Source organism: Typopeltis vanoorti, chromosome 12 (genome assembly GCF_054136105.1).
Source record: "Typopeltis vanoorti isolate ZY-2024b chromosome 12, IOZ_Tvanoo_1.0, whole genome shotgun sequence".
In the NCBI taxonomy this organism is placed as follows: Eukaryota; Metazoa; Arthropoda; class Arachnida; order Uropygi; family Thelyphonidae; genus Typopeltis; species Typopeltis vanoorti.
In genome coordinates, this window is record NC_143560.1 from 134,941,813 (window position 1) to 134,958,413 (window position 16,601).

Consider the following 16,601-nt stretch of genomic DNA (forward strand, 5'->3'; position numbering starts at 1 on the left):
ATTCAACAATCTTTCTTTCGAGTTCATCGTAGCACACATGGATGTTAAAAGTTTGAGTCCAGTTTACAATGTGCTGGCGGCCTTCGTCTGAATTAGCTGAAAAGAGAACGTGGCTAGAGAGAGCGCTAGCTCTAGTCCTGTTATAGGAGATATCTCTACGGTGTTCATCCAAATGTAGAAGGATGGATTTAGCAGTCTGTCCATAGTATGGCTTTCCGTAATCACACAAAATCTTGTACACTCCTGGAAACTGAGTAGGAAGATGTTTCTGTTTATGTTTGATAAGTAATGAACGAAGTTTTGGAAGCGTAGTGAAGCACGTTTTGAAGTTAAATTTCTTGAGAATCTTGGCCAGTTTTGGTGAAAGAGAGCTGATGTAAGGCAAGGAGATGAAGGCTCTTGGGGAAGAGGGATCTTCAGAAGTAGTTGAGTGCCTGGGGGAAAGAAATTTGTCAATTTTCTTTGGAGAGAAACCATTGTTAATAAACGTTTTTTTAAGAAAACGGAGTTCGTTTTCAATTTCTGTTTCTTCTGTAAGTAATGATTTGGCTCGGTGAGCTAAAGTGGAAATAATACCACATTTTTGTGGGGGATAATGATGGGAGGAAGCATGAAGGTATCTGTCAGTATGAGTAGGCTTTCTAAAAATTGAGATTTTAATGCTCTCAGCACATCTGGTAAGTTTGAGGTCTAAAAAGGGAAGGCAGTCATCTGATTCCAGTTCGAAGGTGAAAGAGATTTTTTCATGGCACTTGTTTAGGTGGTCTAAAAATAAATAGAGGTTATTGACACCATCTTCCCAGATGAGGAAAATATCATCAATATAGCGGTACCAGACTTTTGGTTTAAAGTGAAAGGAGTTAATAGCTTTTTCTTCAAAATCGTTGAGAAATATATCAGCAAGAATTGGAGAGAGTGGGCTGCCCATAGCCTGACCTGAGTTTTGTAAGTAAATCTTGTTATATTTGAAGTATCCTGACTTTATGCAATGGGAGAGAAGAGCAAAGAGTTTTTTTGATAATTTGTTCTTGAGAAGATCGAGGACTTCTTGAGCAGGTACATTTGTAAAGAGAGAAACAATATCAAAACTGGCCATTAAATCTGTTTTTTTAAGTTTGATGTCCTTGATTTTAGAAACAAAATCTGCAGAGTTTTTAATATGTGAAGAGGAAATTCCAGAAAGATTTCTTAGAAAACTCGCTAGATATTTGGAGAGATTATAAGTGGGAGAGTGTATGCCCTCAACTATAGGTCTGAGTGGGCAGTTATTTTTGTGAATCTTGGGGGGACACCATGCAGTCGAGGTATCAAGGGATGAAGTGACCTAAGAGAAAGCCGAATGTTTCTTTGTAACTCTAAGGTGGTTTTTAATAAATTATTAGTTCTATTGTGTAGTTCCATCGTAGGGTCATTAGCAATTTCTGAGTAGGTATCACTATTTAAAAGTTCCAAGATTTTATTATGGTAATCAGACTTGTTTAAGATGACAGTTGCATTCCCTTTGTCTGCCGGAAGGATAACTATGTTACTATTATCTTTCAAGGACTTGATAGCTTTTCTTTCACAGTAAGAAATGTTGTCAGGTGGAGGTCTAGCTTTATTTATAGAGAAAATTGCTTCCATACGGAGGAGGTTAGCTTCCTTGTTTGGTAATAAAGAAGCTGCCTTTTCTATCTTTGTTAAGAGATGTTCTCTAGGGATGGATATAGGAGCAGTGACAAAGTTGAGACCTTTAGCAAGTATGCTTTCTTCTGCCGAAGATAATTGATGGGAAGACTTATTGATGACAACTTTTTTTAGATAGGTAGAGTCAAAATGAGAAGTTTTGCTATCCTGATTATATTTAAGAGAATCATATTTTCTAATGAGTTTTATTTTATTTAAATTCTGTATTTTAGAAGCTTTAAGAGTGCTAATTTCTTTTAAATGGTTCCAAGATGAACTGTCTAGAGAATGAGAAAAACGTGTTTCGTGATAGGTCTTCTTAGAAAAATAAGCAGCAAGACAACGTTTGGTACAACAAATGCGTTCCGATAAAAGATCTAGTTTTGCTCTCCTATAAATTCTTTCGGCTCTAATGGTTTTAATCAATTCTTTAAAATTAAGGAAGCGTGGAATAATAGAATTACACTTACATCTTTTTAGAAATACAAGTCTGTTGATGTATAATCCAATCGCTCTGACATTTTTCTGATATTCTTTGACCAGTGAATTTAATTCCTCGTCATCAGGAAAGTAGATATTTTCAAAATTCATTTTTACTCGGTTGGAATATTATAAAAAAGTTTAATGACTGTTACCGAGAGATAAAAAGATGACAAGATATATTTAAAAAAGATACTACTAGTTTACTAGTTTCGTTACATGAACATCCTCAGGTATCACAATCAAAGAAGTATATAAAAAATTACAGAGACTTAAAATTGTACTAACAGAACAAGTATAAAAAGACAGTAGCGTGTTTGAAAAAAATGCAAGTATGAGTTCCAAACAAACGAATACTACGCGCTGTCGCGAGTGCGCCAGTACTGAACAGAAGCAACGTGTGCATCAGAGAGATTGTAACTCAGGCTGTTGTTGATATGAGAGGAATCTAGAGAAATTTCTCTAGATTCAACAATCTTTCTTTCGAGTTCATCGTAGCACACGTGGATGTTAGAAGTTTGAGTCCAGTTTACAATGCACTGGCGGCCTTCGTCTGAGTTAGCTGAAAAGAGAACATGGCTGGAGAGAGCGCTAGCTCTAGTCCTGTTATAGAGGAGATATCTCTACGATGTTCATCCAAACGTAGAAGAATGGATTTAGCAGTCTGTCCATAGTATGGGTTTCCGCAATCACACAAAATCTTGTACACTCCTGGAAACTGAGTAGGAAGATGTTTCTGTTTATGTTTGCTAAGTAATGAATGAAGTTTTGGAATCGTAGTGAAGCACGTTTTGAAGTTAAATTTCTTGAGAATCATGGCCAGTTTTGGTGAAAGAGAGCTGATGTAAGGCAAGGAGATGAAGGCTCTTGGGGAAGAGGGATCTTCAGAAGTAGTTGAGTGCCTGGGGGAAAGAAATTTGTCAATTTTCTTTGGAGAGAAACCATTGTTAATAAACGTTTTTTTAAGAAAACGGAGTTCATTTTCAATTTCTGTTTCTTCTGTAAGTAATGATTTGGCTCGTGAGCTAAAGTGGAAATAATACTACATTTTTGTGGGGGATAATGATGGGAGGAAGATTTCTAAAGCCTACTCATACTGACAGATACCTTCATGCTTCCTCCCATCATTATCCCCCACAAAAATGTAGTATTATTTCCACTTTAGCTCACCGAGCCAAATCATTACTTACAGAAGAAACAGAAATTGAAAACGAACTCCGTTTTCTTAAAAAAACGTTTATTAACAATGGTTTCTCTCCAAAGAAAATTGACAAATTTCTTTTTCCCAGGCACTCAACTACTTCTGAAGATCCCTCTTCCCCAAGAGCCTTCATCTCCTTGCCTTACATCAGCTCTCTTTCACCAAAACTGGCCATGATTCTCAAGAAATTTAACTTCAAAGCGTGCTTCACTACGCTTCCAAAACTTCGTTCATTACTTAGCAAACATAAACAGAAACATCTTCCTACTCAGTTTCCAGGAGTGTACAAGATTTTGTGTGATTGCGGAAACCCATACTATGGACAGACTGCTAAATCCATTCTTCTACGTTTGGATGAACATCGTAGAGATATCTCCTCTATAACAGGACTAGAGCTAGCGCTCTCTCCAGCCATGTTCTCTTTTCAGCTAACTCAGACGAAGGCCGCCAGTGCATTGTAAACTGGACTCAAACTTCTAACATCCACGTGTGCTACGATGAACTCGAAAGAAAGATTGTTGAATCTAGAGAAATTTCTCTAGATTCCTCTCATATCAACAACAGCCTGAGTTACAATCTCTCTGATGCACACGTTGCTTCTGTTCAGTACTGGCACACTCGCGACAGCGCGTAGTATTCGTTTGTTTGGAACTCATACTTGCATTTTTTTCAAACACGCTACTGTCTTTTTATACTTGTTCTGTTAGTACAATTTTAAGTCTCTGTAATTTTTTATATACTTCTTTGATTGTGATACCTGAGGATGTTCATGTAACGAAACTAGTAAACTAGTAGTATCTTTTTTAAATATATCTTGTCATCTTTTTATCTCTCGGTAACAGTCATTAAACCTTTTTTATATATATATATATATATATATAATATCTGATTGATATTCTAATTATGAAAGATAGAGGCATGAATAAGGCCACTAAAGTTAGAATTGTCAAAGCAATGGTATTTCCAGTAGTGATGTATGGATGTGAAAGCTGAATTATCAAGAAGACAGACAAAAAGTCAATTGATTAGCTTGAATTATGGTGTGGAGGAGACTATTGAGAATCCCATGGACTGCAAGAATGACCAAAAAGAAGGATTTCGAGAATATTTAGACAGAATGCTCCTTGGAGGCAATGATCGCTAAACAGAAGTTGATGTATTTTTGAAAATTTTGGAGGCGACTACCGTGTTTGAATAAAAACTTTAGTTTAATATAACTAAAATCTACATTCGACGTTTCAACCTTTATGTGAAGGTCATCTGCTGGAGCATACAATTATACACAGAAAACAAGCTACACTACAATCAAACAGGTTTGTTAAAGATACTGACCAATCCACTCAAGGAGTTGGTAGGTCATTCCCCCTCCTACATAAAAAACACACAACACTTTATAAACAAAATTAAAAACATAACAATCGACAAAGATGACTTACTAGTCAGTTTCGATGTTTCTGCCCTTTTCACTAATGTCCCCATCAATGACACAATTCTCCTACTACAGAACAAATTTCCACCCGACATTACGGCCCTCTTTGCCCACATACTACAGTCTGGTTACTTCGTGTGGCAAAACCAATTTTACCTACAGAAAGAAGGTACAGCCATGGGCTCACCGCTATCTCCCCCAATCGCTAACTTCTACATGGAAACCTTTGAGTAAAGGGCTCTTGATTCTACCATGCTAAGACCGACCATCTGGCTTAGATACGTTGACGACATGTTCGCGATCTGGCCGCACGGGCGACAAATGCTAAACACATTCCTTAGCCACCTGAACAAACAACACGAACACATACAATTCACTATAGAAATCGAAAATCAAAATTTGCTCCCATTCCTAGACACACTAGTCACACATCTTCCTTCAGGCAGTCTATCCTTCGTGGTCTACCGAAAACCGACACACACTGAAACAAGAACTAAAAATCATCAGCGACACATTCATAAATAATGGCTATAACAAAAATACTATTAATAAAATACTCTATAAAACAACAACAAAAACGAATCTAGATTACAGTAAAACCATAGCCATCCCATACATCAAAGGGTTATCAGAAAAAAATCAACAGAATCCTACAACATTATAACCTCAATGCCACCTTTAAACCACCCACTAAACTTAAAACCATATTCAACTCCTCTAAGGATCCTCTCCTCCCATTAGCACATCTTAGAGTCTATTGCATCCGCTGCACCTGTAACTTACCGTACATTGGTGAAACAGGATGGACAATCCCTATATGCAAGAAAGAACACATTAAATATAACCATTATGGTGAAGCAGGCCTCTCCGACCATGCGCTCAACACCTTACACCAAATCAACTGGAAAGCACCTGCTCTTTATACCACACAAAAACCTGGTATGAAAGGAAATTTTAGGAAGCCTGCAAAATCCTGATAAACCACCCAAATATCAACAACAAAGATGGCATGAAAATTCCAAAGATCTGGATGGACAAATTCAGCCTACCTAATATATAAGATCCAGCATAAGTCAGGACTCTAGCCAATCTTCAGCTAGCATAAGAAACCATTCCATACCAACTGGCTGGAATGTACAAGTGTAATCATGATGTTAATATATGTATATAGATAGAGACTTGTTGGTATGCCCAATATATTTCTACAACCAACAGGTAACACTAATAATAGGACTCTAGCATTAATGTATATATATATTTTTTTTTTCACCAGAGGTCAGGCCAACAATTGTTGCAGCGGTTGATCAGTATCTTTAACAAACCAGTTTGATTGTAGTGTAGCTTGTTTTCTGTGTATAGTTGTATGCTCCAGAAGATGACCTTGACATAAAGGTCGAAACGTCAAATGTAGATTTAAGTTATATTAAACTAAAGTTTTTATTCAAACACAGTAGTTGTCTCCATAATTTTCAAAAATGCATTCGGATCACCGTGTAAGCTTAAAAGAAAAGAAGTTGATGTACTTTGGTCATATTATGCAAGCTGATGAATCATTAGAAAAGGCAGTTATGTTGGGGAAAGATTGAGGGAATGAGAAGAAGAGGAAGACTGCAAAAGAGTTGGATGGATAACATAAAAGAACTTACCAACTTGAACTTACTGCTGAAAGAAAGGACAAGGAGCCGAGTGGGATGGAGAGCCTTTGTTCACAAGCTCACCAAGAGACAAGAATGATTGGATGGCACATAACAATAACATCTGATTAATGCTTTAGTACTAGGAGGACATCATGTTGGAAGTTTAATGGAGTATTGACAGCACTAAGAAAGGATTAAAAAATAATCTTTATGCTTTTAATATTTTGTCTCAGTCACTGAAACACCTTCAGGAAGTACAAATACCACTTGTAACCTACACACAAAGTTTAATGTACCTACAAACACTCTCTATGGGTGTTTGTAGGCAGGCCTATGATGTAAATTGGGAACTTTGATGATTATTGTTTCCCAAATTTTGGAAATTTATGAGTATGGTGTTATCTTTGTGTATATGTATTACAAGTGTTATTTGTACTCCCTGAAAATGTCTCAGTGATTGATCAAAATATTGGAAGCATTAAAATTTGTTTTTAATCCTTTCTTAGTGCTATCAATATTCCATTAAACTTCCAACATGATAGTACTATAGTACTGTAGAAGGTCAAAGAGTTAAATAATCTGGAACCCTGCTCTAGAGAATTTTTTTTTCATGTCATTTTTACACTTCAGTAAACAAGTTGATGGTTTCAACACTAGACAATAGCATTCACATGCCATCAGAAACATTCACTAGCATACAATCCAGACAGAAATCAGACCCCACAGCCAACATGCTGGAAAACATTTCTAACAGATGTTTGTGCAACCAGATTTACTGGCTTGGTTGGCACAAACCTCTGTTAGATGGACTACTTAAATAATGAAATATCAATATAAAATTCAAATTACTTTCAGGAAATTCGAACAACTATTTGTGTTTTACTCTATCAAAAGCTTTTTCTTGCTCCAAGTCAATTAGAGCTAACACTTTTGTTTTAACCGTGTGCAATGTGGATGATGTTCCCAATTAAGAAATAAGAAAATTTGAATAAGGAAAATAAGAAATAAGATTAAAAAATAAGAAAAGCATCAACTCTTCCTGATATGCAATAAATTTGGTAGTTTCTGATAACATCAAACAGGATAGGCTTCAGGAATTGTTTGCAATTACTTTTGAAATGATTTTTCAGGAGTGGTTTGTGTTTACTTCAGAAAGCCTGGGATTAGATGTGAGTTGCAATGTGACTCTAGCTAGGTCAGAAATTTGCTCTTTGGAGAGATACAAGTTTATGCATGTGGATAACAACCTTTATATACAAGTAGCCTATTTGTGAAGATATTTAAAATGCAACTTTGTTAGCTCACACTTGGATAAAGGAGTAAACAAGAATATCTTTCTTATTAAGTAAGATTTACATGGTATCTTGTTCTGAATTAATTTGTTAATTCAAGACAGATCACAAAATTGAAAATCAATATATAGTAAAATTTAATGGGATTAGAAGTTATTGTTTTCTTTTGATTAACTACCTGAACAATCTGAGATTTTGAAGGCTCAATCCAAACATCGGGTTTCTCATTGCCAAATTCAACATCAATATTTAATGGAGGATTTTTTTTATCATATATCTGCCAATGATCTTTTAATTTGCTTAGAAGTTCATAAAGATGCTTCAAAGAATATCCTGATCCAACTTTCGTAAAAGAATAAAATTTTAATGTTTTTTCTTCTGTAATAAAAAAAAATAATAATAATTATATAAAAAATAAGAAAAATGAAATGAGATGAAATAAATGTGAACATAAATATAAAATATAAAAATATTTTATATTTAATAATATAAAATAATATAAAATATATAATATATTTATATTAAAATATAAATATAAAAATCAAACATTGTTATTACTAGTTATACTACTAATTATTATTACTAGCAGTGTATGGAGATTCCATAGTTAGAGGATTAGTTAATGAAAAAGTCCATAAAGTCTGCTATCTAGGAGGGAGAATGAATAGGATAATTCAGGCATTGGACATGAGTAAGAAACGAGCAAGTGAGCCTGTGTAGCTCAGTGGATGTGGAGTTTGTTCACAACGCTGCTTGACAGCATGAAGGAAGACTTCTTGGTTTTGAATCTAGTCGGCGAATACAGGAAATTTTTCTAAGCCTTTTTTTGACTGGTTCCTGAGTTAGTTGATCTCTGGCACGGAAAAGCAGGTTTTTTCTCCTGGAAACTCAGGTTTTTCGTCCAGTAAATTCAAGAAAATTGACCATAGAACCTACACTATTTCAGACATTAAATATACTGGGTTAGGGACCACGAGATGGAGGCACCTGTTGAGCAGTCTCTCTTCACTGTGCTGCTTAATTAGTGAGAGCCTTGGGCCAGCTATCTCTGATTGGGTACCACTGGAGATTGAACTGCCCGCTCAGTCTCCAAAAGTTAGATAGGGCTAAAACGGCTTCCCCTACTGCCAATACGGAAATAAAAGACGTTAGCTGATAGCTGAAGAAACGAGCAAGAGAGTTTGTAGCGGTTGTGGGGACATAAGGAGAATGTGAGGGTGAATATCAGCAGGTTATTGAGAAGAGTGAACGATAACAGTGTAGTAGGAAAAGTTGTCAGCATGTTGCCAAGGTGTGAAAATGATGAGTTGAGATGGAGAGCCAAATTCATGAAGGGTATGTTAGCAGAGCTGTATAAAGAGAAGGGAGTACAGTTTGTGGACATATGTCATGTTTGAGGAAATAATGGAATTATACAGGTGTGATGGGTTGCATTTGAATGGCTTTGAAGTGAGTGCACTGGAGAAAGTGTCGCTAGATGGAAATACAGTGTGTGATTCGTGCAAGAGATCAGAAGCAAGAGATGTAAAATGAGGAGAGTGGAACTGAAGAGATAGAAGTGCTTGGCAGTGAAAACAGTAGTAGTGCGAGAGATGAAGAGAGAATGGGAATGCAAGAGGAACAGGGAAACAGGGGAAGAACGGGTGGACAGTGAGACTGGTTGTTGAAAGTGGCAGTGAATGTGTGTATTAAGATGGAGTATATTGCAATGTGGGTGGGGAAGTTGAGATTGAGCAGATATATGTGATAAGTGGCAATAAAGATGACTGGGCAGGTGTAGTGGAGAAATCACAACCAACAAGTGGCTTGGATAGGACTGGTTATAGACCTAAAAATGAGTTATTGTGTTTGTTTACAAATACCAGACGTATCAGAAATAAGGGAGATGAAATGGTTTCACTGATTCAGTTTATTCATCACAAAATCATTGGAATAAGTAAAGTAAAACATGGTTGAATGAAGATGATATTCTAACAGGAATAGCAATGTAAGGGTACAGTATTTTTCGCAAGGATAGAAAGGACAAGGAAGGGGGGGGTAGCTGACAATAGCAGGGGAATGATGTCCACATAAGGAAGAGATGAAAGAGGGAAATAATGGCAATGGTATGAGGCTGTGGTGTAATGTGGAGGTTAACAAGAATATATATTTGGTTCAATGCTGCTATAGGCCAGGGAATGGAGCATCGATGTGTGAATGTATTCCAAAGGCCAAAAGGCTGAATAAGGTAGGTGTAAATTAGTAAACAAAGGAAGGGCAATATTATGGGTGATTTTAATTATGGCAGTATAGACTGGAATGAAGAGATCGCATTTGGGAATAAGGAAAATGAATTTCTTGAGAGATAACTATCTCAGGCATGTAAAGGAGGGCAAGCAAGGATCGAGCATTTTAGATCTGATCATTTCATCAAAGGATGTAATTGTGACTGGGGTTTCACACTTTCCTCCAGTTGATAAGAGTGATCATGAAATTATCATCTGGGTTGTGGCTAGCCATATGGGGACTTCTGTGAGGAAAGTATATATGTGGAATCATAAGGCTGGTGATTATGACAAGATTAGGAGACAGCTCGGAGAAATAACATGGAATGAGGAGTTGAATGGTAAGGAAATAAATGCTGCTTGGGAAATGACAAAGAAATACATAATAGCAGCAATGTGTAAATGTTTTCCGAAGGCCAAAAGGCTAAATAAGGTAGGTGTAAAATGGATGAATGAGGGGCTTAAGCATGAAATCTGGAAAAAGGTACTTTGGAGGCAGTACAAGATGAAAAATGGTAATAATCAGTTAAATGAAGAATATAAAGAACAAGCCAGGAGAGTGACTCAGTTAGTAAGCAAAACAAAAGTGCAGTATGAGCAGAAATTGGCAAATCATGTGAAGAAAAATCCTAGAGTTTTTTTTAGATATGTGGAAAGTAGCAGGAAGAATGATCATGGTAAGATGATGTTAATGAATGAAAATGGTAGAATGGTAACTGCTGCAGATAGATATTATTGCGGTATCTAGTGATCAATAAATTTGAGGAAATAACCTTAATGTCAATAAGGCAATAGGATTTGATCACATATCACCAAGCATCTTAAGGGATACATATCACCAAGCATCTTCCAGGAAATTGGCAGTAGCATTGGCATGCCTGTTTAAATGCAAGACAGATGTTTCTAAAAAATGGAATTTTAAATATACCACAGAATATTAACAGACACAATGATTTCAATTAAGACATCATTATCACCGTGCCATTACATAATTAAGACACAGTCTTATTGCCATAAGTTCTTAAATGCTCAAGAAATTGTCATATTCACCAGATCTAGCTTCATCTGGCTTCTTTCACTTTAATTTTAGTAAAAAATAAAATAAAAAATAAATCAAACAATTTTACTTTTAGTTTATGAATTTATCCAGAAAAAACATACAGTCGTTTTAAAAGGTTTGACAGAAAATTACTGAAAAATTTAAGCTAAAGCCTTTTCTGAATTTTCATCAATATCAAAAAAAAAATTATTTTTACAACCGTTTTAAAACATGAAAAAATATTGCAATTCAATCATAGCTGTAGAGAGGCATTCCTGCAAAGGAGATCAACAATTAAGAACAGATTTTTCCAATTTAATTTTTAATATAAATCTCTTTTCCATTTTCATATTGTGAATAAACAATGATGATGACGAATTAGTGTACAAGCAAGGTCCTGTAAATTTGTTATTTGTATTTTTTTTTAAATTAAATTTTTGAATCCAGCTATGAACAGAACACAATAGTGATATGTACAAGGTCTACTTGCCATGTGGAGTGAAGATCAAATGCCATTAATGATATAGAATTTCTGAAAATGGTTTGATGTCGTAAGTGTAACATGTATGCATGACAAAATGTGAAAGATGCATTTGTGGAGAGAGTGAACAGGAGATGGGAAAGTATAGAGGAAGTGAAAGAATGCAAGAAATTAAAGAAAGTAATACTATTATTATTAAATGACACCTCCAAGGAATTCAGCCTCATCAATGGAGGGCACCTACTCTGCAACTCTCCATCTCCACCACTCAATCCACCAACTACAGCGAATCACATCATCTACACCAATGCCATCTAGTATCCACCACCACTAATATTTTCACAGACAACCACTCGGCCAACTAGGCTGGCATGTGGAAGCAAAAGGAAGTAGGACTGAAGAAATGAAAGTCAGGTATGGCAGAATGACAGTGAGACTATGGGAGTGACAGAGTGAAATTGCCGGAATGCAAGATATGAAGAAAGACTTCTTCGAAACAAAAAATGAAATGAGGAATATGTAGAGTGATATCAGACATTTAAATGGAATGTAAAAAATTAAAGAGTGCAAAGCAATGGAATGAAAGAAAAATTGGGAAAAAGAGGTAATGAATGCCTCCATAAAGTCTGCTATCCACGAGGGAGAATGAACAAGATAATTCATGCTTTGGATATGAGCAAGAGAGTTAGTGGTGGTTGTGGAAATAAACAATTTAGTTAGACAAAACGAAAAAGCGAATATGCATATCAGAAGGCTAGTAAGGAGAGTGATAAATAACAGTATAGCAGTGGAAAGGTTGCTGATATGCTGCTAAGGTATGACAATAATAAGATGAGACAGAGAGTGAGAATCATGTATGCTGGCAGAGCTGTGTAGAGAGAACTGACCGTAGCTTGTGGATGTGTGGCATATATTTGAGGGAAGAATCGAATTATACACAATGACAGATTGCATTTGAAAGGCTTCGGAGTGAATGAACTGGAGAAACTGTCAATAGGAGGAAGTACAGCAAGTGATTCCAGGAAGATATCAGAAGTGAAAGATTAGTAGAACGGAATGGAAGAGACTGGAATGCTCAGCAATGAGAATAGCAGTAGTGGGAGAGATGAAAGGAGAAGAGGGATGCAATATGAACAGCGAAATCATGGAGCCTTCATGGATGGAGACATAGCACAGAGAGTGGATGTTGGAACTATAAGTGAATGTATGCATGGGGATGATCAGCATAGGAATGGAAAGGATGATAACATGAATGGGGTCATTGAGATTAAGGAGATATATGATGCAAAGCAGAGATACCAGTGATTTGATGATGACAGGTGTGGTGAGGCAAAAGGTTTTTGTCTTATAGTGGCTACATTGCATAGTTCAGAAGGCCTGGACAGAGGGACAAATTCCCGATGATTGGAGTAGAGCTCTCATAGTGCCCATATATAAAAAAGGAAAATAAAACTGAATGTGAGAATTACAGAGGTATTTCCCTACTGAGTATTCCTGGTAAAATTTATGCAAGTATACTTGAGAAACAGTTGAGAAGAATTGTGGAAGAAAAGCCTGGTGAAGAACAAGCTGCATTCAGGCCAAATAGAGGCTGTCATGATCAGATCTTCACTTTACAACAAATAGTTGAGAAATCATGGGAATATAACAAAGATCTGTATTTAAGTTTTCTTGATCTGGAAAAGGCATATCACAACCTGCCAAGAGAGAAGCTATTCAATACGCTACAGTTATATGGTGTCAATGGGGCATTATATCAAGTAATACTTAGTCTTTATTTGAGTTGTAAGTCAGCAGTTAGAATTGAAGGAAGTACAGGAAGATGGTTTAATGTTAAATCTGGTGTGAGACAAGGATGAACATTATCCCCTCTGTTATTCATTATCTATATGGATCACATTATGAAGGAAAGTGGTATTAAATATGATATCAAAATTGGAGATGTTAATGTCAGCTCTTTGCTTTATGCGGATAATGTTATACTTCTAAATAAATCAACTAAAAGTCTGCAAGATTCCCTGACTAAACTGAATAACTGATGTAATAGGTATGGTATGAAGGTCAGCATTAAAAAGACAAAGACAATGAAAATAGGCAGAAACATTGAAAATATCAACTGCATTTTGAATGGAGAACTTATAGAATAAGTAAAACATTTCAGCTACTTTAGGCACGATTTTTTGTGAAGATGGTAAATTAAATATGGAAATAGACAACAGAATCAACAAAGCTGGTATGGTAGGAAGTCAACTAATAAATTTATATGGAATAAGAGAGAAATTATTCAGAACATTAATTAGCTGTATACAAGACAGTGTTCAAAACAGTTTTAACTTATGGATCTGACAGCTGGGTCAGAAATAAAACACTTGACCAAAGACTAGAGACTGCAGATATGAGAGTCCTGGGATAGATTAGTGGGCATGAACAGATGGTATCAATGGTAATATCATATTAAGAATGAGGATATTAGGAAAGAACTTGACATTGTCAGCATCCAGGAATCCGTTAGCAGAACTAATCTGAGGTGGTATGGTCATTTAAACAGAATTGGAAAGGAAAGATTAGCAAAACAAGTGTTCTCTGTCAGGTTTGCAGGAAAAAGACCCAGAGGAAGACCAAGATATAGGTGGATTGATACAGTAAAAAGTTCTTTAGAAGACAGAAATATATCTTCATCATCATCATCATCAAATTCCTGCCATGTACTCTCAAGGGGTGTACAGGATATGATAGTACTACATGAAAAAAAAATTACATCATTATTAATTTCCTATCTACAATTTTCCTCGAAATCAGTCTGTTACTTGTCAAGACTCCAACATTATCAGATCTTATATTTCTATCGTCTAAGGCACTTTGTACCGTATCACCTATATCTTGGTCTTCCTCTGGGTCATTTTGCTGCCAACCTGGCAGAGAACACTTGTTTTGCTAATCTTTCCTCACCCATTCTGTTTAAGTGACCATACCACCTGAGATTAGCTCTGCTAACGCATTCCTGGATGCTGACAACGTCAAGTTCTTTCCTAATATCCTCGTTTTTAATATGATATTGCCATTGATGCCATCTGTTCACGCCTATAATCTTTCTCAGGACTCTCATATCTGTGGGCTCTAGTCTTTGGTCAAGTGTTTTACTTCTGACCCAGCTCTCAGATCCATAAGTTAAAACTGGTTTGAACACTGTCTTGTATACAGCTAATTTAGTGTTCTGACTAATTTCTCTCTTATTCTATATGAATTTATTCAATTGACTTCCCATCATACCAGCTTTGCTGATTCTGTTGCCTAGTTCTATATTTAATTTACCATCTTCAGTAAAAATCGTGCCTAAATAGCTGAAATGTTTTACTTGTTCCACAGGTTCTCCATTCACAACACAGTAGACATTTTCAATGATTCTGCCTATTTTCATTGTCTTTGTCTTTTTATTGCTGACCTTCATACCATATCTATTACAACAGTTATTCAATTTAGTCAGGCAATCTTGCAGACTTGTAGCAGATTTATTTAGAAGTATAACATCATCTGCATAAAGCAAAGAGCTGACATTAACATCTCCAATTTTGATATCATGTTTAATACCCCTTTCCTTCATAATGTGATCCATATAGATAATGAATAACAGAGGGGATAATGTACATCCTTGTCTCACACCAGATTTAACATTAAACCTTCTTCCGGTACACTCTTCAGTTCTAACTGCTGATTTACAACTCAAATAAAGACTAAGTATTGCTTGATATAATGCCCCATTGACACCATATAACTGCAGCATATTGAATAGCTTCTCTCTTGGCACCTTGTCATATGCCTTTTCCAGATCGACAAAACTTAAATACAGATCTTTGTTATATTCCCCTGCTTTCTCGACTATTTGTCGTAAAGTGAAGATCTGATCCTGACAGCCTCTATTTGGCCTGAATCCAGATTGTTCTTCACCAAGCTTTTCTTTCACAATTCTTCTCAACCGTTTCTCAAGTATACTTGCATAGATCTTGCCAGGAACACTCAGTAGGCAAATACCTCTGTAATTCTCACATGCAGTTTTATTTCCCTTTTTATATATGGGTACTATGAGAGCTCTACTCCAATCATCGGGAATTCGTCCCTCTGTCCAGGCAGGTAACAGATAACAGACTGATTTGGAAGAAAATTGTAGATAGGAAGTTAGTAATGATGTAAATTTATCATGTAGTACTATCATATCCTGTACACCCCCTTGAGGAAGAATTTTCTGCGGTGTGGTGATGATGCAGTGATGATGCGGTGTGGTAAAGAAACTGAAACCAACAAGTGGCTTGGGTAGGACTGCTTACAAGATCTGAAAGTAAACTAGTGTGTTCATTTAGATGTCAGGAGTATCTGAAATAAAGGTGATGAAACTGTTTTATTGACTGAGTTTATTTACCCCAAAATCATAGGAATAAGTCAAACATGGTTGAAATGAAGATATTCTGATGGGAATAGAAATGCAACAATAGAGTTTTTGTGAGGTTAGAAAGGACAAGGTAGTGTTACCAATGATAGCAGAGGAATTATGTCCACATAAGGTAGAAATGAAAGAGGGGAAATAGGGCAATGGCTATGAGGCATTGTGTGGTGAAGTGAGGTGGAGGTTGACACGAAGAGACATTTAGTTGATGTTATAGGCCAGGGAATGTGGAGAGAGGTGATGAAAAAATGTATAAGCAACTTGAGTTAGTGAACAAGGGAAGAGTGATTATTATGGTTAATTTTAATTATTGCAGTACAGATTGGAATAAAGAGACAGCATTTGGAAATAAGGAAAATGAATTTCTCAAGTTCTAGAGAGATAACGATCTTAGGCAGAATGTGAAGGACAGAATGCGTGGATCAATTGTTTTAGATCTGATCATTTCATCAGAGAATGTAATTGTGTGTGGGGTTTCACACTTCACAAAATCAACCCAGTCAATCATGAAGTGATCACCTTGGTTGTGGCTAGTCATATGAAGACTTCTGTGAGGAAAGTATGTGGAAGTACAAGGCTGGCAATTTTGACAAGCTCTGCAGACAGTTTGGAGTTATAGCATGGAATGAGGAGTTGAGCAGTAAGGAAATATGTGCGGCTTGGTAATTGACAAAC

The 16,601-nt window shown here is 36.2% G+C and overlaps 1 protein-coding gene across 4 annotated transcripts in view; it reads right to left on the bottom strand.

The window, feature by feature from the left end:
- DNAlig4 (DNA ligase 4) overlaps positions 1–16,601 on the bottom strand; it is a 588,281-nt gene that overhangs the window by 231,058 nt on the left and 340,622 nt on the right. For all 4 annotated transcript variants that reach the window (XM_090401217.1, XM_090401216.1, XM_090401218.1 and 1 more), the window contains one exon: positions 7,883–8,082. In XM_090401217.1, the coding sequence (XP_090257343.1) occupies positions 7,883–8,082 (200 nt within the window). The remainder of the gene's footprint in view (positions 1–7,882; positions 8,083–16,601) is intronic.